This window comes from Borostomias antarcticus (assembly GCF_949987555.1).
Source record: "Borostomias antarcticus genome assembly, chromosome: 12".
NCBI lineage: Eukaryota > Metazoa > Chordata > Actinopteri > Stomiiformes > Stomiidae > Borostomias > Borostomias antarcticus.
In genome coordinates, this window is record NC_140245.1 from 8,491,955 (window position 1) to 8,514,280 (window position 22,326).

The 22,326-nt window shown below is 45.8% G+C and overlaps 1 protein-coding gene across 1 annotated transcript in view; it reads right to left on the reverse strand.

Moving 5' to 3' along the window:
• LOC311315678 (collectin-12-like) overlaps positions 1 to 22,326 on the reverse strand; it is a gene marked incomplete at both ends in the record, with an annotated part of 52,339 nt that overhangs the window by 24,196 nt on the left and 5,817 nt on the right. The window contains 2 exons of the mRNA XM_084446382.1: positions 889 to 1,011; positions 18,966 to 19,016. Of these exons, the coding sequence (XP_084302508.1) occupies positions 889 to 1,011; positions 18,966 to 19,016 (174 nt within the window). The remainder of the gene's footprint in view (positions 1 to 888; positions 1,012 to 18,965; positions 19,017 to 22,326) is intronic.

The window sequence follows — 22,326 nt, forward strand, 5'->3', positions numbered from 1 at the left end:
AGAGCCCCGAGTGCACCGAACTACCCCCTGCCACCTTCAACCCAAGGGGGACGCCGGGGTAGAGCTGCTCGAACCCAGCCGGCCATTGACCTCCATTCATTTGAACTTGAGCTCAGGAGCCAAAATATCAGTTTTAGATAAATAGACACAATGTACAGCACACTGTACCACAAAGGCTCCTGTAATGGAATTAAATCTGATCGAAAGTAAAAAGATTTGCCAAGGTTCGCTTAAACAGGTTAAGTCTGGTTTATTGAGAAAACATATGAGCGCAAGGACTTCAGAGAGGAGACGCACGTAAGTGGTATCCAGCAGAAGTGCCGTAGTCTGGTCTTGAGCAGCCTTATATTCAAGCAATACACAGGTATGACGCTTCCAGGGATGTGATTGACTAACCTATCTGTACACGTCATAATAAATGGCGGACATCATCAACAGTGGTTGAGAATACAGACACGTGACATGAGAAAAGGCGGTAAATCTTGCAGGGACAATGGGACAAAGGATGGTTATTCTGGAGCAGACAACGTCTAGGTGTCTTGACCTCCTGGAGAGGTCATCCTGTCATAAATTATTAGCACAACTATGTGAAAGGTTGAGGGAGGTAGTGAGGTGGTGAAACTACAATTTCTATGACACTCCACAGGCACTGTGCACTAATACTATAAACATGGCAACGGTTGCAACGGACTCTGACAAGACTTCTCTGGTTTCTATTCCCCATCAGCGCTGCCATTATAAGACAACATCAGACTTACCTGATGCTTCCCCAACTGAGACTGAACCAAAAATACAATAAAGTTGTAATTGTATCCTGGAGAGTGATAGAAGGTAGTGTGCAACGCATATTAAAAGAGCTATTCCCCCTGTCTTCTGTGGCACACTTACCTTTGAATCCGAGGACGGCCACGGCTATGGTCAGCAGCGCACACAGGCCGTAGAGCAGCGCTATGGCAGCCCGCAAGGCCCAGTCGTTCTTACATCTGGAGCATTCTGTCCCCTCCTGGATCCCTGAGGAGAGCAGCAGACACGACAACACCTCTGTCACCAGGAGCTAGACGTTCAAGAGCACTGCTAAAAGGTACAGCTATATAATTAGGCATAGTTATTTTGAAAAGAGGCACTTCACTTTCTTATGAGTGTCGATAGAAACCATACACCCTCATTAATAGGCATAATGCTTCTCTTTATTCAAGTAGAATTTGTCTTTTTATTCCATTACACACCCGTGTTGGCTATACAGTTATAATCATAACCCAGTCTCTGTCATACTGTGTGATTTATGCTATGATTTATTTTTTAATGAGAAATGTGCTAACGGCTAACTAGCCACCAGTCATACTTTGACTACGTCACTTGCAGAGCTTGCCAGTGTGTTGCTGAGTTAGGTAGGTAGGTATAGGTAGGTAGGTAGCTTGCCAGTGTGTTGCTGAGTTAGGTAGGTAGGTATAGGTAGGTAGGTAGTTCGCCAGTGTGTTGCTGAGTTAGGTAGGTAGGTAGGTACAGTACATTAGGTAGATAGGCAAGTAGTACTTAACTGATCCCCAAGGGGAACTTCAGCCTACGCTACTGTATTTTAATGTTGGTGGTATGCGGTGTAAAAGGTTGGATAACTATTGACTTAGGCTACTTAAGTGATCATGTAAAAATGCTTAGAAGCAGAATCATAAGGGTTAGAAGCATTAGGCCTACTTGAGATAAAATAAAAACAACAACAACAACAAAACAGTCCAGATAGCCTACTGTGTCTTTCAAGCACATTCCCGTCTGCTTACGCAAGAACTATTACAAATAGAATGTCAAGACGTTGATGTCTGACGAGGGCAACAGAACAATTATATTGATTGAGCCTCTGTAGGTCAACGTATGGTGTCTTTGAACCTGCTGTATTCTTGGTAATGTGGTAAACAGACCTCCCCAGGCAGTAGTATCTCCCCCAGAGAGGCTCCAAACATTCCACAGCTTGTCTCACATCCTGGTTTGACTTCCTCCTCTTGAGGGCTCTTTCACACCTACCCTGTTCGGTCCGTTTTAATCGAACCATGGTACGTTTACTCCACAGTACGGTTTGTTTGGAGAGGTGAGAACATGCATTCAAACAATCCAAACATGGTCCGCCGGAAAAGACGGGCCTTTCCGGTTCCAAGTGAACCAGAGGTTCGGTTCATTTTAGGTGAGAATGTAATCGGACTTAATATAGGACCAGATACGGGAAGTAAACCAAAGTACAGTGCATTGTGGGTTGAAAACGAATGTTGACACTTGTCAGAGACAAACAGACAGACGCGCTGGTAACTAGCAGCAAATTGAGTTGAGGACAAATGTGGTGAATTCATGTAACGTTAAATAAATAGCCTACCTCACTCATCTTCCGTGTAATAAATAGGCTACACGGAGAACATATTGTAGGGATCCATTTTACTATTTCTACTTATGCAGAGTTGAGTTGGCTCTAAGACTAAGAATTTAATCACGGGTAACGATGCTTGCATTTTTATCATATAGTCTACATGACAATAAAACTTGAAACTAGGACTTGCTTTCCTTGGTCCTTTCTGTGTTTTCTGGTTTCTGTGGTCCTTTACCCTCTTCTACGTCGGTTCTGAATTGTGAAGCAATAAGCCGACATTGTTCACGCGTCTCGTGATGAGCTTCCACTGTTCTTATTTGATTGGAATACCAGATCATAACAATAAAAGCTATTATCACAATAGCAATACACTGCTGTTGAGCCATTAATGTCTGCCACAATGTGATTTTGTGACAGAAAGCGATTTTCCCTTGGACACTTTCTGTCTAATAGATGAATGACCTGTACGACTGCGTCTCATTTGTTTACAAATATCGGTTTGCTTAACACAGGACCGTGTGAACACTAAACTAATGAACAATGACCAAATGAAAATATTTGTAGCACTTGCAACTTGCTCTTGAATTGGACCAAGTTGATTGAACTATTGGGTGTGAAAGGTCCCTCAGAGACCTGGCTTTAGGTGGGAGTTTTGCACCAGCCTAGCCTATAGCCAGCCATGGCATCCATGTTGGGGCTGCAACTGAAGCCACAGGCATCTCCGTTCCCCTCTGGGAGGGTCGAGCGGACCACCGGGGAAACGGGAGAGGAGGGGGGGGCTCACAGCCTTGGACCTACAGTATACATCTGTGAAAACATCATGGCTAACCGCCTCAAAGGGGCCTGGCCGTGGCCCCGGACGTGGAAGGGGATGCTCCTGGTGGCTCTCTGTGTGAACTAAGGGTCCCACGTTGAGGCCAGAGCGGAGTCACCATCAGAGACCCCCCACTGGGTCTGACCACACACTATTGGCCTCAGGCTCGGGGTCAGGAACAGAGCTGACATCGTATTTCAGAAAGAGAGCCACTTTACGACAAATGCCTGCACTTTACATTAGGCTCCTCCCCTGCACCCAGCTGCTGAAAGTGATATCTCACCTCCAATGTGTATCTGGCTTGAAGGACAGGCCTTGAGAATCTGAGAATGCCTTGGCCTTGTCTATCTAATTCAATTTTCATCAAATGCATTACGAAATCCATGTCATCATCCATTGATAATTATAATATTGATGTGCATGAATTAAAACCTGTTGACATGTTGTAGGCTAAACAGACAAGCTTAGTCAAGTCTCCACACTCTAGTGTATACAGTAGCAGTCTTTACATCTCGCTTAGGTTGACTAGCTAATTAGATACAATTATATCTAATATCTCAACCTCTCTTGTCACACAGAAACTTGATAGAAGACCACAACTTCAAAATGTCACCCTTGTTTGTGCAGGACAGACAATTGTTTGACTGTTTTTGAGGAGGAATGTTGTTTAGAGGACCCATGATTGCTAGACTTTTATACTGAGGCTGGTCCTCAAACGTCGCCCCCACAGCGTTGGTCAGTTCCTCCCTCTATCCTCTCTGGACCAACCACGGCTGTTTACTGGGAACGTCATGCAGACATAGGCTCTTCAAACTCTCATTACTGCAAATGGAAAGACTTTTATGACTGGGGGGGAGAGTTGAATCGTTATTGTACTACAGGGCTGAATTATTATTGTACTATGGCACCTCAATCGATAACAGATACTGTAGTAGTAAAATGGAAAGTTTAAGATGATCGCTTAGGCCTTTATAATTATCTGTTTTACATGGGGATGAAATAAGAGTATCTGAAGTGTGCATTTAAGATATCCATAAATATACTGTATATAAATATACCGGATATGGTTTCATAGATATAACCCTACAGTAGGGTTGGATAGATACCCCTACATATACAGTATATGGTTTCATAGATATACATAGCTAAATAAACCAGAAGGCAAAGAAATGTATGAGCTTCCTGTGCTGGTCTTCTGTCCAATGTAAAGTAGACCGTCAGACAGCGAGCGTGTCATGTTCATAAAAACATCAGGCCCCCCGCTGCCTGTGTCTGTGTGTATAAAATACCACAGTACATAAACATGCTGACACATACAGATCATGAGCTAAATGAAAACACTCCGCTGCTAAACCAACTCGCAAGGCGGAGTGTGTGTGTGTGTGTGTGTGTGTGTGTGTGTGTGTGTGTGTGTGTGTGTGTGTGTGTGTGTGTGTGTGGAGGGGGGGTAGGGAGCTCAGGGTTTGTGAGCTCAGCCAGAGTGTTCCAATCAACAAGCTGGATTCTGGCCATACCAGCCCCGAGTGGTAAATAAATACCAGCAAACCCTGGAAGGACCAGAGAGGTATGGTGGAGAGGTGGATTCCACACATGTATCTGGCTAGCGGCCCTCTCCTCTGCTGCTTCAGTGGAGAACAGGCTGCATGACCAGATGCAGAGGAATTAGGCCTGCCAAAGTAAGCATCATTATGGAACACTGACAGAGAGTCCACTGTAAGGACACAAAAGCACTTGTGTGTATCAGAAATGTGAAGGTATGTTAAGCGTACAGTATGTGTATGTATATGAGGTATGGGTCCAGGCTTCCTCCAAACACTGTGAAATATTAGCAATATTAGCCCAGTTGATACTTCCCTCGCTGTGTCTGGTTCTCTTGTAGGCTACATATGTTAAAGGGGAACAAGGATGTAGAAAGAGAGAGAGAAATATGTCGGTAAAACAGCTGTATTTAATTTGGACTCAGGAAGTTGGTAAAAAAAAAGTCCTAACACTTTTTTTCTTCTCTTATTCCATGTACCTGGAATAGGACTCCCAAAACCTGCCTGGTCACTGGGACTGGAAATTTCCATGGCAACACAAAGAAAGCTTGTACAGTCTCAAGGGATTTTTGTGTGAAGAACTGTTGTGTAAGGAAGTAGCTCTGTGGTATACTGTACTGTAACTGGCTGTAAGATTGTCCACTGTCAGACATAGTGGAATTTATACCAGCTTAGCTTCATGTCCTGTGCACATTGGAAAAACCTGGGTCATTGAATGATGCAACATGTTTACAGTTGCAGGCAGTTCTACTTTTAATAGCATAAGACACAAACCATGGCATTGTGGTGCAGACTTCTGCCCAGAGAAAAGACTGTCAACAATGTAGAGTAATAACATTAAAAATATAGATTGCTTTTACAAGATTTCTGCTAGAATGTATTTTGTTTGCTATTAGTTCAGGAGAGTACAACAAAACAGAGTAGGATGGGGAATACATGATGGCATGGAAAGGAACTGTTTTCTACTGTGTTCTAGTGTGGAGAAGAATATGTCACTAAAACATTTCCAAAAATGTTGAATTTGATTCACTCCATGCTCAAATCATGTAGGCTTAACTTCACATCGTGGGAAAAATCATGTGACGGAACATTTCCAGAACTCTTGCGGATGGCAGCTTACCTCTGCTCAACACTGTCAAAAGGACACTAGACTAAAACTACCAAGATACTGTAGCAAGCTGACATTAGACCAGCGTTGATACAGATAGATAGATAGATACTGTAGATAGATAGATAGATAGATAGATACTGTAGATAGATACTGTAGATAGATAGATAGATAGATAGATAGATAGATAGATAGATAGATAGATAGATAGATAGATAGATAGATAGATAGGTAGGTAGGTAGGTAGGTAGGTAGGTAGGTAGGTAGGTAGGTAGGTAGATAGATAGATAGATAGATAGATAGATAGATAGATAGATAGATAGATAGATAGATAGATAGATAGATAGATAGATAGATAGATAGATAGATAGATAGATAGTTAGATAGATAGATAGATAGATAGATACTGTAGAACGGGGGTCAGCAGAGCCCACTTCCTCCTAAAGTCCACCTCTATTTCCCTGGTCTTCCCCACGTTGAGCTGCAAGTGGTTCAGCTCAACGCCACCCAACACATTCCTCCACTAGGCCTGTGTATTCCTCCTGCTGTCCTCCTCTCACACATCCAACAATAGCAGAGTCGTCCGAGGACTTCTGCAGGTGACATGTCTCTGAGTTGTAGCTGAAGTCCGAAGTGTAGAGTGTGAACAGGAAGGGGGACAGAACCGTCCCTTGGGGGGCTCCAGTGTTTCAGAGACCACTCTCTCTGACACACACTCTCACAAAAATTTGGTCTGCCAGTCAAGTAACCTGCCATCGGTGTTCTGCATTATTGACCGTAGCTTGTCCCAGGATTGGGAATACAGAATTCCAGGATACAGCCTATGTTGTTGTACTCAATCAATAAGAATTCCCAAGCAAATGTGACATTGTTCAACATCAGCTTGTGGTGTGGACACCTCTTAGCCATCATTACATTACAGCCATTTAATAGACACTTTTATCCAGTGACTTACAATAATTGCATTTAATATAGTAAGTCAGTGTAACTACTCGCCAGAACTCACAAGTGCATCTCCTTTCTAAACAAGTGACTAAGAGCTAGAGCTAAAGTCAAAGTGCAAGAGCAGCAAAATACAAATAGCATAGGTGCTTAAGAGGAAGGGTCCGGGTAGTACATCATGCTCCTAGCAGGTCTGTTTACCATCAATACCATCACCGGCAGATACCCTGTGGTCTCCATCTCTTATGGTTGTAATAACTACTCCATCTCACACTGGAATGTTAAAGTAAAAGGTAAACACTCTACAATAAGGGAAGTCGCCACTGAGACAAATTACTAACCCATTAGGGTGCTCAAATCGCTGAGCTAGCTTAGCATGCAACGCTAACATTTTTTTACTTGCTGCTAACAGGTTTACAACACTTCAAATAGGCCCAATTCTAGAGAGCATCTGGTGCTGTTTAAAACACAGGAAAATCAAAGGATGCATGTGCAACATTTGATACATCGCCCTTTTCGTGCCAGTCATGCAAAGAACAAACGTCTGAAATGTCAGATCTCTTTACAGTTACGATGCAATAGATGTTTTTGGGGGAAAATTCATAAAACTCTCTCCTTGTGATGTGTAACAAAGCTATGGCTGTGGTTAGAAGTGTGTGTGTGTGTGTGTGTGTGTGTACAGTATGTGTGTGTATGTGTGTGTGTGTGTGTGTGAGACTCTAAAGACCGTCCCAGTCCTTAATAGTGTCCCTGGCAGTAGACTATAAACTAAGAACCATACTGAGCCATACAACCCCCCGCCCCCCCCCCCCCCCGCCCACCCTCCCGAGAAACAAGCTAGAGAGCTCAACATCTACCTTCTCCAATCTAAGTCAAAGTCAGCTTTGAGTTTGTCTAGAATACTGTGGGCCATATTATGGTCTATTTCTACCAGGTCTTGGACTTGAGGCCATCTCAAAGAAAGCTGTTCTCTGTATTTGTAGAAAATCATTCCTTGGTTGAACTCTGTATTGTACCCTGTACTGTATTTGTCCTTCTCTCCTCCCCTGCTCTTCCTGCCATCAAATGACAACAGAAAACTGTTATTTTTCTGAAGAGTTAACAAGAAGTCAAACCAATTCTTGGACACTGGCACAGTTACACAGATGCACCTCTGTGCTGTATTGCATGAGGCGCAAATTCTATGGGATGTGAGAGAGAGAGAGACAGAGAGAGAGAGAGACATCTTGAACATATTTAGGTGCTTGTCTCTGGGACTGACACTGATATGTCCATTGGCTGTTAAGCTCAGCGAAGAACACGCAATCCTTTGAGGATCTTCGAGGGAGCACATCACGTCTGTCATGGAGAGCTTTATAGCTCGCTTGATGTTATCTGAGCAGTCCGTCTGTCTGTTCCATGTTAGGAAAGTGCCAAAAGGCAAAAACTGATTTTAAACACTAGATAAAACTGTTATGGACAGACCATTAGAGTAGCATTTAGGTCCTATGATGGGTTGAATGTGGACTTCATTATGCGGTGGTTTCTAACCCATCTGTGTTTTGTTAGAATGTGACAGACTATGACAAATAGGTGATTTATCTCAATCTGAAGAGACTGACTTGAAAGCATACAAGTGTGGATCACAAACACAGTTAGTCCACTGCAGTCGTGCTGCTTAGTGATGCAGGGTTACCAGGGGTACCAGGGTAGGTGTTTTCCAGTCAGCAGTTTCCTAGTCTGCTGTGACTTCCAGCAGTGTGTGGATCCACACACTCGTACAGTATATGATGTGACAAATAAAGCTGATTTTGACTTAGACTTTGACTCTCATCTGGACAGGGCTGGTAGCATTGTGATTGTCATGTTCTTTGATTTCTCCAGTGCCCTCAACAACATAGGCCCTTAAAGTCTAGTTATACTTTCCGCGTCCGCAAGTACGGAAAGGGTCCTCAAGGGTCCATGTGGTCTCGCGATACCAGACTTTTGAGATCTCCGCCTCCGAAAGTCTGGAGAGATCTCCATTGAAAGCCGTTGCTAGAAGCGCCAAAAACCGACGCTACCAATCAGAGCTACTGCCTACATCTCCAATAGGGTGAAAGACCCGCCTTCCTGGAAATGATATCCTCCAAACAAACTGGAGTGGAGAATTAAAGCAAAACATTCACCGCCCTAAAGGATTGGATTGTTTTTATTTTCAATCTCTTAAATTGTTTCCACCCACATTTAACAATGAAATCTGGACAAATGTCTTCACTCTCTAGTTGAGCGCAGTGTTTAGAGGCGGACTTGTGAGAACCACTTTCCATAGTTTGTCCCCCCCCTAATTAGCAACGGCCAAATGATGCCAAACATGATTTAGAGAAAGGCTATCTTAGTTACCAAACATGACTCATGCCGGGCTCAAATACAGGATTTTTGGGCCGATATTCCCCGATTCACCATTCCTGACAATCGGAGGAGAAATCTGGTTTGGAACGTTGGTCAGTACCGATGTTCGGCCCAGATTATCTTATAATGTGAGGGGTTTACAGATCCAATCTTATACTTCCTGATTGGCTTGCAGATTCATCAGGGCGGCCCCGATAATATCAAGCATGTTTGATATTTAGATTATTACATCACTACTTTACAGGCGAGATCGTTCGTAGCTCCCTCAGGCTCGATAATATCCTGTAGTGTGTGATGAGACATTATTTTAAAATCTTGTCATGTGTTGACAAGATTGTTTGAGATTCCAGAGAAGAAAATCTTAAGATTCTCCTTACTGTATGTGCATGATGCAACCCGATTTTGAAATAGGTTAGGATTTTTAAGATCCTGTAGTATGAGCCCAGCATTAGAGGAATACTCTCTTAAAAACATGACTTAGAATGCTCTCTTTAGTACTGGGGGGCCATGTTACCAAGGACTGGGGGGTTATGTTACCAAGTGCCTCATCAATACAATTATGCTGGGTTTCTACTCTAAAGGAAAATAGGAGTTTGAACCAAATGAATGCACTCCTCAGTTCAATAGAGTTGGAGTTTTATGTTGGAGGTTTAAGCTTCGGTTTAGCAGGTGTAAGCTCAGGTTTAAGATAAAGACTAGATAGATAGGTAGATAGATAGGTCTATCTACCTGTCTATTGATCTATCTATCTAGCTAGCTATCTACATTCAGTAGCTTCGACCTCCAACATGGCCGACTGATGACGGGCTGTGAAAACCCTCTATAGTGCTATAATGGCTGACAGCTTGTGTTCCTATGGGGCTAGCTAGCATAGTGATGTCACATGAAATATTCTAGAACTGAACATCAAGAGATGCTGACTCAAGCTCTAAGGCACAGCTCTTTCACTGAATTTCAACACAAAAGAGCAAGGTACTAATGCACTGTACAGTATGTGCTTACGTTTTCATTCCTGCACCTGGTCTTATGTCTTTATTCAGTGGAACAGAAGAAAACTCCCCTCGGTGATGGACTCCTTCACTCTGTTACCATCATTCACATGCATGCACTGTGAACAACATGGAGGCTATAAACTAGTTTTGTTGGCCTGTGTGCTGATAGGGGTTTAGACCCCCTCAAGCACTCTCTCTCTCTCTTTCTCTATCTCTCTCTCTCTCTCTCTGTCTCTCTCTCTCTCTCTCTCTCTCACACACACACGCACGCACGCACGCACACACACACACGCACGCACGCACACACACACTTCACAGAGAGAGAAAGAGAGAAGGGGGGGGGGGACTGACTACTCACCAGAACTCATAAGTGCATTTCCTTTCTATACAAGTGACTAAGACCTTAACCTAGTGCTTAAGTAAAAGTGAAAGAACAGCTGAATACAAATAAAATAGGTGCTAAGAGGAAGGGTCAGGGCAATACATTAATTCTTGAAGAGGTGAGTTTTCTCTCTGCAGCAAAAGATGACCGACTCCGCTATCCTGACCTCAGTGGGCAGTTCGTTCCACCAATGCGGGGCCAGGACCGAAAAGAGCCATGACAATCGGCCACAGAGGCAAGAAATCGGCTCGAGGCAGCTGAGCGAATTGGTTGGGCAGGGGTGTAGGGCTTGACCATGGCACTCAGTGTAGAGAACCGAGTAGGGAAGTTGTGTGGGACAACTTGGGGCAGTTGACCACCAGGCGAGCTGCAGCTTTCTGGACAAGCTCCAGAGGTCTGATGGCCAACGCCGGGTCCCCAGCAAGGAGGAAGTTGTAGTAGTAGTAGTTCAGGCGGGAGATGCCAAGAGGCTGGAGGGCACCTGCACCATTATGAATCTTCCTAATGTTGTAGAGCAGCAATCTGCAGGAGCGTGTAACCGATGCAACATTTGCCAAGAATGACAGTTGGTCATCCAGAGTCATACCCAGATTCCTTGCAGTCCGAGTTGACGTCACCACTGTATCGTCAATCGCCATCCCTTCCCTGGGAGGATCAGCAGCTCAGTCTTGTGCAGGGCTTAAGGTGGTGTGTCGCCATCCACTCCGAGAGTCAGCCAAGCATGCAGTAATGAAAGAATTGAGAGATGTCGTAGAGGTAAAAAAAAAGAAAAAAGAACCCAGAACTGACCCTTGTGGAACCCCTGTAGTCAGCCTATGAGGTTTCAATACAGATCCTCTCCATGACACCTGGCAGGAGCGGTCCATCAGGTAGGATGAAAACAGGAAGAGTGCTCCTTGAGGGTGGAGAGGAGGATCTGGTGGTCCACCATGTCCCACACTGCTGATAGGTCCAAGAGTATCAGGACAGAAGAGAGAGAGTTTGCTCTCCCGGTGTGAAGTGTCAATGTTAGTGCAAGGAGGGCTGTCTCTGTCGTGTGACCCACCTTGAACCCGGACTGGTGGGGGTCCAAGAGATTGTTCTGGTGGAGATACAAAGACAGTTGGTTAAAGATGGCACGTTCAAGTGTTTTAGATAGAAAGGATAGAAGAGAAACCACTCGGTACTTTTTGACATCAGAGGGGTCAAGTGATGGTTTCTTCAGGAGGGAGGTGACTCTGACAGTCTTGAAAGCAGAGGGAAAGCATCCTGATACGAGAGATTTGTTGATGAGCCGTGTTAGGAAGGGAAGGAGTTCAGGTGCAATAGACTGAAGAAGAGGGGAGGGGACCGGGTCAAGGGAGCACGTGGTGGGGCGGATTGTAGTAAGGTTGAGGGGAGGAAGATAGGGGGGACACGGAGAAGGGAGGGAGAGTGGAGAAGGAAGACATGGGGAGTAGGGATGCAAACAATTCATCCAAAATCGATTCATTGATCGTTAAGGATTTGTTCGAGCATGTGAAATTTACTTGATCTACTATCTTCATGATTTTGCCTGAAAGTGCCATGTGGTTGGAGGATTGGAGAGATACTGTAGAGAGAGAGAGCGAAGCAGCCATCTCGGGAGAAATGCAGAGAAATCAACAGCGGCATATTTTGAAAAATGAAGCGGGCCAAGCAAAGCATTGTGTGGGACTACTTTGAAAAGAAAGGACATGAAGGCACTTCCAAATATTGTGATGCCGTGTACACACAACAACACAACGTCAACAGCAATGCTTTATCACTTGAAGAACGTTCACTCGGATAAGTTGTCTCTCCTCCTCGTCTCACCTGCAGCAAACCCACCATTGGCTCAGTGTTTGCGAGGAGGAGCTGTGACGCGCAGCAGGCAGAAAAAAATAACCCAGTCCGTCCGTAATAGCGTTGTTTAAGAAAAAAAATGCGTTTGGTATTGTGTGGAAATGTTGGTATTTTAATTACAATTGATCGATTGATTGATCGTTAAGGGGTTCGGGTTAGGGGTTAGGGTTTTGCAACCCTAATGGGGAGGGCAGCGAGGGGGAAGGTGGACAGGTGTGGCTGGTGTGTGGAGCGTCGACCAGGGGCTGGGGAAGAGGATCTGATATTGTTAACCTTCTTTCAAAGAAGTTGGCAAATCGTCAGGGAGAAGGGAGGGGGGGGTGGGGGTTGAAGGAGTGAACACACAGAAAGTTTCACAGGTTTGTTTTAGGATTGGAAGCATAGCTCAGAGTTTTAGAACGGAGGAGCGCAGCTTTAACAGCAGATGGGGAGGAGGAAAAAGTGGAAAGATGAGATAGAAAGTTAAGAAGGTCCTCAGGGAGTTAGCCTTTTCTCCTTGTACAGTACGCCACTCTCACTCCCACCCTTCACGTGCTTCTAGACGTCTCTGGATTATCACTGTAAGACTAGTGCATTAGTATTGAGTTCCTGTGTGGGTCAGTGATTGATACTGCCTGTCAACGCTTGAGAAGATGATTGCTTTAAAAAAGAGATCCAGTTACAAATGATCTATTTACATGTACATTGGGGGCTTGTGAAGAGAGAGGATGTAATACACTCAAGTGTGTTTTATTCTAGGACCTATGTAGCAATGTAGGTGTGATGTCATGTTTCTCAAGCATCTATTTGTTCCACTTATTTATATCTTTTGGCATAAAAAATGACTGATTGTGAAACGTAAATGTCTTGTCTTTATTATTACATTCTGGTTCTAAAAAAAACATTTCCAAAACAAATATGGAATCGGTACACTGTTGTTGATGTTTGAGGGTTATCATTGATGACTTAAGGGTTGAGGCTACTGTACAGTACTTCCCAGAATTCACTAACACTGAGCACACTTCACTGAACACATTCTGTATAATCCAAGAACATTCTGGAACTTTAAATAACTGAAACTAATCCTGTTAGATCACAACAACATACTTACATAAACGACAAGTCTCAAAAGACAAGTTGTATTGCAGGGTTAATCTCTTAGGCCGTCACAGTGCAAACCACTGCTGTTGTTGTTGGAGAAGCTGTTTCAGTCTGCACAGGCCATCTGGGCTAGGTTGGTCGGTGTGGTCAGGCCTGCTGGGTGGCCCACCATAGTGGTTAGATACGGATTCAGCACACACACACAGACACACACACACATTCTACACACGCACACGCACACACACACACACACACACACACACACACACACACACACACATCGCTTCAACAGGTCCGATTATTGGCACTGAGTCTACACAAAGCACTGCTCTCCATCTCTTTATCCCACTCACTCCCTCAGTTTCCCTCTCTCTACCTTTCTCTCCCTCTCTCTTTCACCACCCCCCCCCTCTCTCTCTCCAATCCTCCTCCGCATGGCACTTTCAGACAAAATCACGAGGTGTATTTAAGAAGCCCCCAGGGTGCAGGTCCGGCCTGCCATGCCAGACTCAGTTGGTCAGGAGTGTTGGCCCAGGGGATATGAACCCAGGTTAGGGACATGGTGGGGTTGGGCGGGGGTGTTGACCCAGCGGATATGAACCCTGGTTAGGGACATGGTGGGGTTGGGCGGGGGTGTTGACCCAGGGGATATGAACCCAGGTTAGGGACATGGGGGGGTTGGGCGGGCGTGTTGGCCCAGGGGATATGAACCCAGGTTAGGGACATGGTGGGATTGAACCCGGTTTAGAGTAAGGGATGTGGTTTTCATACACACATGTGCCAACAGTACAATAGGGTAATGATGTAGGGTAGTGTTACGTGTGATACTGAAGTTCTGAGGTGTGTGTCGAACGCACAGGGCAGTTTCCCAACACACGCTCCCCGTACCGAGGCTTGTATCATTGACAAACGGAGCTTCAGTAGAACCGCGTGATCAGTTTGTTTTGAGATCCTTACTTTGTGGGCCTACAATATGGTGGCAGTAAGAAAGCATATGGATAGATCGGTGGAGGAGGAGCCTGTGTGTTCCTTATGCCGGGCTCAAACCACTATTTAAAGATTTTCGAAATCGGATTGCATCACGCACATAAGGAGAATCTTAACAGATGTTCTTCTTGTGAATCTTCTTGTGAACATGCGCACACTACGACGTTTGAAAATAACGGCTCATCACACACCACGGGATATTATCGTGCCCGAGGGAGCAACTCAGCAACGAACCACTGCCGTCTCTTGTAAAGTAGTGACTTAATAATCTAAATACCAAACAAGTTTGATATTATCGAGGCGGTCCCGATGGGTCTGCGAGCCGATCGGGAGGTATAAGATTAGATCTGTAAACCCCTCACATTACAAGATATTCTGGGCCGAACATCCGTACCGACCAACGTTCCAGCGTCCTCGTAGGAATGGCGGAACTAGGCGACCTACAGAGGCAGAAGAACAGAGTCCTCGAGCTGCAGATAGGTAGGGTCAGTTCCCTTTATTGCCCTGTAGGCGAGCATCAAGGTCTTGAATCTGATGCGAGCTGCAACTGTAAGCCAGTGAAGGGTGTGGAGGAGCGGGTCGCATGGGAAAATGTCGGTAGCTTGAACACCAGAGAGGCTGCAGCCTTCTGGATACAATGTTGGAGAGATCTGAAGTGAGTTGCAATAGTCAACCACACTCCCAAGTAGGTCCACACTCCCGTTCAAGATTGCCAAATCACTGATTCCAAATCAATTCCTAACTCATGCTATAGCCCATCCTACACACGGGTGTACTCTGGCTGGAAGAACTAGGGCCAGTATTTTCACTTTCAGCAGATGTGAATGACAAACACTTGACTTGACGTGAAATTATTGTAATAAGGCTAAAAGGCTGAATCGATGGAAAATCTATGTGGTGGGCTGATTTTCACAGCTCTAGCTTCCATTTGCATATCTCTTTGAATTAAATAAAAGGGATGAAACATAAGAAAGAATAATATTGAAAGGCCTCGTGGCAGTTAGCCAGTGTAATCACGGTGGGCGCAAGAGACGTAATCAGCCTCTGTGATCGTCAGTGGTACTCTGACTCTGAACAGAGCAAAGAAAAACATATCTTTCATTTTCACTTTCTGTCTCTTTTTTCACAGACAGGAAGCACAGAGTTGATTTTGGACATCTGCAGAGCCAAAAGACTTTCATTAATACCTCAGACAGCCATAGCGTTTCTCTAAGGCTGTGTTTTACTGGGAGGGCTAAAAGAAAATGGAGTCTGGCTAACATATCACTAGCATATGTGTTATTCTTGTGTCCCAGCCAACACCTACCGAGAAGGGACAGCACACCGTCAGTCTATCATTTGAGAGACACCCTATCGGATGACAGCTTGTTACATGGGTGTCATTTAGACTAGAGGGCCAATGAACCCTTTGGGTACAGTCATACCAACAAGTCATACACCATAGAATTGTGCGGTGTAGCCAGTTATGTCCAATGTCAGTTTTTCACCATTAACATGACTGAGCGATACCCTAGGCGCACTGAAACTTGGAAACGTCATGTTTCATTATTTTTGCTCCATCTACAGCGACTTCTACAGCATTGTTAATATCAGGCACTTCACTCATGTCTCTGACCCCTTCTCCACTTAGATAATAACGGTCAGTTAGGCGGATACGACGGAGGTAATAGCCACAGCTGGAACACATCTTGATTTGGGAGCCACATAACCGGCGAAGTCTGTAAAATCCACACTACTTAGTCTGCAATGTCTGGGAGGATAGTACACAGCCCTGGCCTGCTGCCAGTGTGCCATACACACAACAACGCAGAACTCAGCAGCGCTAACGCGTGCTAGGAGGGGGGGCGCCATGACTCACTCTCATCGCGATTCTTAAGTCACTCAATGTTATCGCTAGCTTCAAAACATGGGTTAAGTCAAAGAGCCCTGAGGGCAGGATCCCATGTGGTTGACCTAGGGTTGACCCTCCACTGCTGCCCTCAGCAGAGACCTCCTGGCTGCTCTAGGATGGCCGTCTATCATTCCCACAAACCAGGCTCTTTCCTAGCCCTAACCCTAACTCCTCGGGGTTAGGGAGAAAAACTCAGCACATCTGGGAGGAGATATGGGTTACGGTGAGACTCAAGGTCACGTGAGGAGATATGGGTTATGGTTAGGGTCATAGGAGGAGATATGGGTTATGGTTAGGCTCAGGGTCATGGGAGGAGATATGGGTTAAGGATTATTTCTCTACTGTAACTCTCCTTCTCATTGTCTCTCCCTCTCTCTTTCCTTGCTCTCCTCTCTCTCCACGTCTTTATTGAAAACACAACCGTATTATCTTTCATCCGAACGGCAAAACACAAACTCTGAGCATGCTTCCCCTAGGGGGTAGTTATAAGCGTCCGCTGGTAATAAACTCCATTTAAATTAAAACCACCCTCTGTTTCCACCCCCTACAAGCATCTGAATGCAACAGCTCAGCAAAGATTATAAAAAGAAGAATCCAAATAAAACTATGAAATGCTCTGGAGCAATACTTTTAATTAGATGACTGCCATTCATTGTTGTTTGTGGTTGGTTGGTTGGTTGGTTGCAATGGTTGTTGTAAGAACCCATTCATAAACATTCATCATGAGATTCAAAATAAACGGATGCTATACTGTACATCCAGTTAGTCATACTGTACCATCCAGCCTTCCTGCTGGGATCCCAGATAGCAAGCGGATGTGTAATAATACTGGGCCATATATGGGCCGGAACTAAGCCACAAAGGCCAGATCTGGCCTGTATATGGCCCAGATCCGCTTGCTATCTGGAATTATACACACTCTGGCCCGGCTTAGCCAGCCTGATCATGAGAGCTCTGATTCTGTTTCTCTCCGCAGATCCGCCCGGCCACGTTCTCCTACCACCGAGTTCCACCCGGCAGATATTCACTGTGCCGTTCATAGCCGTTTATCTAATATGGGGTGGGTTTGATACGACGACCATTCCCACTACGATGATAAGATGACTAGCCCACGTTGTGTTGCTTTGATTGGTTATAGGTCTGTCCAATTGCATCCAGAGGCATTTTGGTCTGCGGACGCTGATAACGACCCTTGGGAATCGAAAATAAACTCCAGACGATTTGCATTTTTGTGTCTGGCGAAGCAGGCTACCGTCTCTCCCTGTCTACTCAGGACGTCATCAGGTATCGTATAAGTACTCAGGATCTTAGTGATTTCTGGAGAACTAAGTCTAGGAGGAACCGTTTGGAATGCCTCTAGGAACACTCAACTCCCCCCCTCCAATTGAGGGGTTATTTCCAGGGGCCTCTTTACACCACCCTCCCATGTGGCAGCCCCAATGACCTTTACCCCCCCCGATACACTCCAACCCCCCCCCCACACACACACACACACACTCCAATCCCCCCAACACACACATTCCTACCCCCCATGCACAAACTCCAACTCCCCCACACCACAATCCAACCCCCCCCCCAACACACACACACTCCAAAATCCCCAATCAATACTGTCCAACACTCCCCACACACTCCAACCTCCCCAACACACACTGCAACCACCCCACGCACACAAAAACACACTCTAACCTCCCCAACACATACTGCAAGACCCCAACACGCAAAACTCCAACTCCTCACACACAATCCAGCACCCTCCCACACACACACACACACACACACACACACACATTCCCTGTGGTTGTGCTGACACAGCAGGGCCCAGGCAAAGCTCCCCTCCTCCTCTTACCTCCCTCCCACTCCACCCAGAGCCCTCTCCCTCCTCCTGCCCCTACCTCCGCGGAGCGTACAGGCTTCCTCTGAGTCAACCTTCCTCAGAAGAGGCGCCACAAGAGGCCGTTTGGCGGCTCCTCAGGTCGCCGGCGCTCCCTGACGGATAACGGACCTCTCGCGGCGAGCAGATGTTTAGCTTGGCCCTTAGCATAGGCTCCTGCGCTCCACCCTTTCCCTATACTGGTGCGGTAGTAGAGCGGAGCACACCCATAAAAACACTTCAACCGCTCCATAAATGTTCACTGCACACAAACCTGTCCCGCTCACACTGTGAGCGAATGAGGTGTCAGCAGGCGGATCGTTCACATTTCCCGATGACACCCATAACAAGAACTACTTGCGTGTTGACAGTGCACTCGGAGATGTATGACCAATCACACGCTGTCTGAGTTTGTCCCCCTACAGCTAAGAACACCCAGGATGCTGTGATTTCCTGTCCCACTGCCTTTTACTGGTGTTTTTTGGACAGCCAGACACAGTACATACTGTATACGTTCTTGACTGCAATAGCAAGTTAGTCTGGTTAGTCTTTCCCCAAGTCTTTTTGAAAACTCAAGGATGACACTACAGTGGATCAGTAGGAGCCGGTGGAATGTTAGATAGCATGTCTCAGTGTGGACTGATGCCCAGCGTCACACTGTGCAGTTAGATGGGGAAGAGGAAACCAAGACGACTTTCTATTGGCTAAAAGGTCATATCACGTGATAACTGAGGAACAGGGAGACCTCCTGTTGGTGGGATTCCTCTTGACTAAACAGTGAATGACTATTACTTACCAAACCTCTTGTAGCCAAAGGACTGCACCTCCTCCTCATCAGCAAAGTCGTCTGCGGGGAAAGAAAAAAGATCAGCCAGTTATCACACGTCTTAAAACAGCATGAGATGAAAACATGTCCAAATGACACTAGAAAGACTCCAGAAAGGGTTGTCCAGTGCATCTTTAAATTACACTAGATGTTTTGAAATATAAAATAGAGAAACCATTGTGAGATGAATGTTGTTGTTTTTTTATCAAAATGGATAGAAAACATGGATACCACAAAACTGTCAAATTATTTTGACAGCTTAATTTGACCAGCTGGATTGTTTCCTCAAACCACAATCTGGACAAACAAGCAATACATGTTTTATCGCCACACCGCAAGTGCTTTGTTAAGGTGTATTTTCCAGTGTGGTGTTTCTGTTTACACTCACACAATAAGTAAGTCGGTCTGTCTCACAGAAACGAGGAACGATTTGTTCCAGGAAGACCCTCCCTGGAGTTCTGTTTGGCTCTCATGGTCTCACAGACCCCCGACAGAGGGTTCTTTTATGTGGCTGCCATGCTCGTGGGAAAGGAGAGGGTTTCTATGTCACTGTCCAAGGCCAGTGAAAATAAAGAAAGACCACATGTCCCAGAATTCTTCAGACTCTGTCATACCAAAAGCATCTGTGGGATGGTTGCGGCAGAGCAGGTCCATAACAGACCCCAACAGCTGCTGACATCAGGACCACCTGACCCTGTAACAGGGGTCCATAACACCTAATATTTCTAAAACTCAATGTTACTGTGTAGGACTGAAACACCCCACAGCGGTAGTCACAATCGTTTTTGTACCAATCATCATTGATAAAAAATGTGGTAACTGCACTCTCGTTCCACAAGTGTTTCCTGTTTATTTTCTTGTCTCTCATTGAAGCAATAATGGAATCACAAGAATGCCTGGCCATCTGAAAGCCCTTCTCAGGGGATGATTTCAACACAGTTCACAAGACTAAAATGAACTAGATGGATTATCCTCCAAGACTGAAGTCAGTTTCCGGTCTGGAAACAAATTGCGAAAAGCCCTATAGAACTGTAAAGAGGCTTTACCTGTGCTATATCATGAATATACAACAGCTCTTAACAAGACTAGATCAGATTGCGAATACCCGTTATAATTGTTGTATAACCTGCAGTCAAAAGGGATATCTGTATGACTACTGTGGTCATGTTGATTGTGACACTAGACGTACAGTAATGCCGGGCTCACACTACAGGATATTTAAAATCCTAACCAATTTCAGTTCGGGTTACAGTACATCACGCACATAAGGAGAATCTTAACAGATATTCTTCTTGCGCATCTCAAACAAGCACACACAACAAGATTTGAAAATAACGGCTCATCACACACTACAGGATCTTATCGTGCCCGAGGGAGCAAAGAACCACTGGTCTCGCCGTCTCACTTGTAAAGTCGGGACGTAATAATCTTAAATATCATTTATATGTTTGATATTATCGGGGCTGCCCCGATGGGTCTGCGAGCTGATCGGGAGGTATAAGATTGGATCTGTTAACCCCTCACATTACAAGATATTCTGGGCCGATCATCGGCCCCAACCAACGTTCCAGACCAGATTTCTCCTCCGATTGTCGGGAGGGGTGAATCGGGGATAAATCGGCCCAAAAATCCTGTAGTCTGAGCCCGGCTTAAAACAACCCTGGAACAGACTGTTGGCTTGCTAACTATGCAAACTGTTAAAATATCAGATACGCTTTAGTCAAATGAACACAATGGTTGTGCTTGAGACCACTTCCACAGGGTGGCAGTTGAGAAACAATTAGTTTACCCTTTTACCTTTCTGCCCTGTACACCACAATGAATTTAGTTCCTGTAAAAGACCAGGCCTATGAACTGTGGACCATACTACCCAATGGCTCTGCACTGGTGATAAGCAGTTAAAGAAATGGAATTAGGCCATCTGCTCAAGCTTTAAAGGATCAGTGTGTAGAATTCTGAGGCAGAATTTTGTGCAGACTTGGCAGAAATTCCATCCATCTTCATCTGTTTATCTGGAGTCGGGTCGCGGAGGCAGCAGTTCCAGCAGGGGGCCCCAGACATCCCTTTCCCTGGCAGCATCAACCAGCTCTGCCTGGGGAATCTTTAGCCGCTCCCAGGCCAGTGCGGAGATGTAGTCCCGCCACCTATTCCTGGGTGTACCCCGTGGCCTCCTCCCAGCTGGACACGCCTGGAACACCTCCCTAGGGAGGCGCCCAGGAGGCATCCTCACTAGATGCCCGAACCACCTCAACTGCCCCTTTTCGACACAAAGGAGCAGCGGCTCTACTCCGAGTCTCTACCGGATGACTGAACTTCTCACCAGATCTCTCAGGGAGACCCCATCCACCCTCCGGAGAAAACTCATTTCGGCCACTTGTATCCGTGATCTTGTTCTTTCGGTCATGACCCATCCTTCATGACCATAGGTGAGGGTGGGGACGAAGATAGACCGGTAAATAGAGAGCATTGCCTTTTGGCTCAGCTCTCTTTTCGTCCCAACAGTGCGATAAAGCGACTGCAGAACCGCACCAGCTGCTCCGAATCTCCGGCCAAACTCCCTCTCCATGGCTCCCTCACTCGTGAACAAGACCCCCAGATACTTGAACTCCTTCACTTGGGGTAAGGACTTTCCTGCTGAGAACCATGGCCTCAGACTTAGAAGTGCTGATTCTCATCCCAGCCGCTTCACACTCAGTTGCAAACCTATCCAGAGAGTGCTGGAGGTCGCAGGCAGATGATGCCATCAGGACCACATCATCTGCAAATAGCAGCGACGCGATCCCCAGCTCACCAAACTTCAAACACACCTCCGCATGACTACGCCTCGATATCCTGTCCATGAAAATCACAAACAGGATTGTTGACAAAGCGCAGCCCTGGCGGAGGCCAACCCCCACCGGAAAGGAAGACGACTTACTGCAGAGGACACGGACACAGCTCTCGCTCTGGGTGTACAGAGATTGGATGGCCCTAAGTAGGGATCCCCTCACCCCATACTCCCGCATAACCCTCCAGACAGGGGCGGACTGGGGACATAATTCAGGTCGGGCAACGCAGCCCCAGCCGGCCCACTGAACGGGCTTTCCGATTTGTTGAGCAGGGGGGGGGGGGTTTCAGTGGCGCGTGTGCGTTTGTTAGCAGGATTACGCAAAAACTACTGAACCGATTTTCACAGAACTCAGTGGAAGGGTGTAGCATGGTCCAACTTAGAACTCATTCAAATTTGGTGGAGATCTGATGCACTGGTCAGGTCCACGGGCTGCCCAAACATGGCCGGCCATTCACCTCCATTCATTTTTTAAACCAGGATTACGCAAAAACTACCTGACCG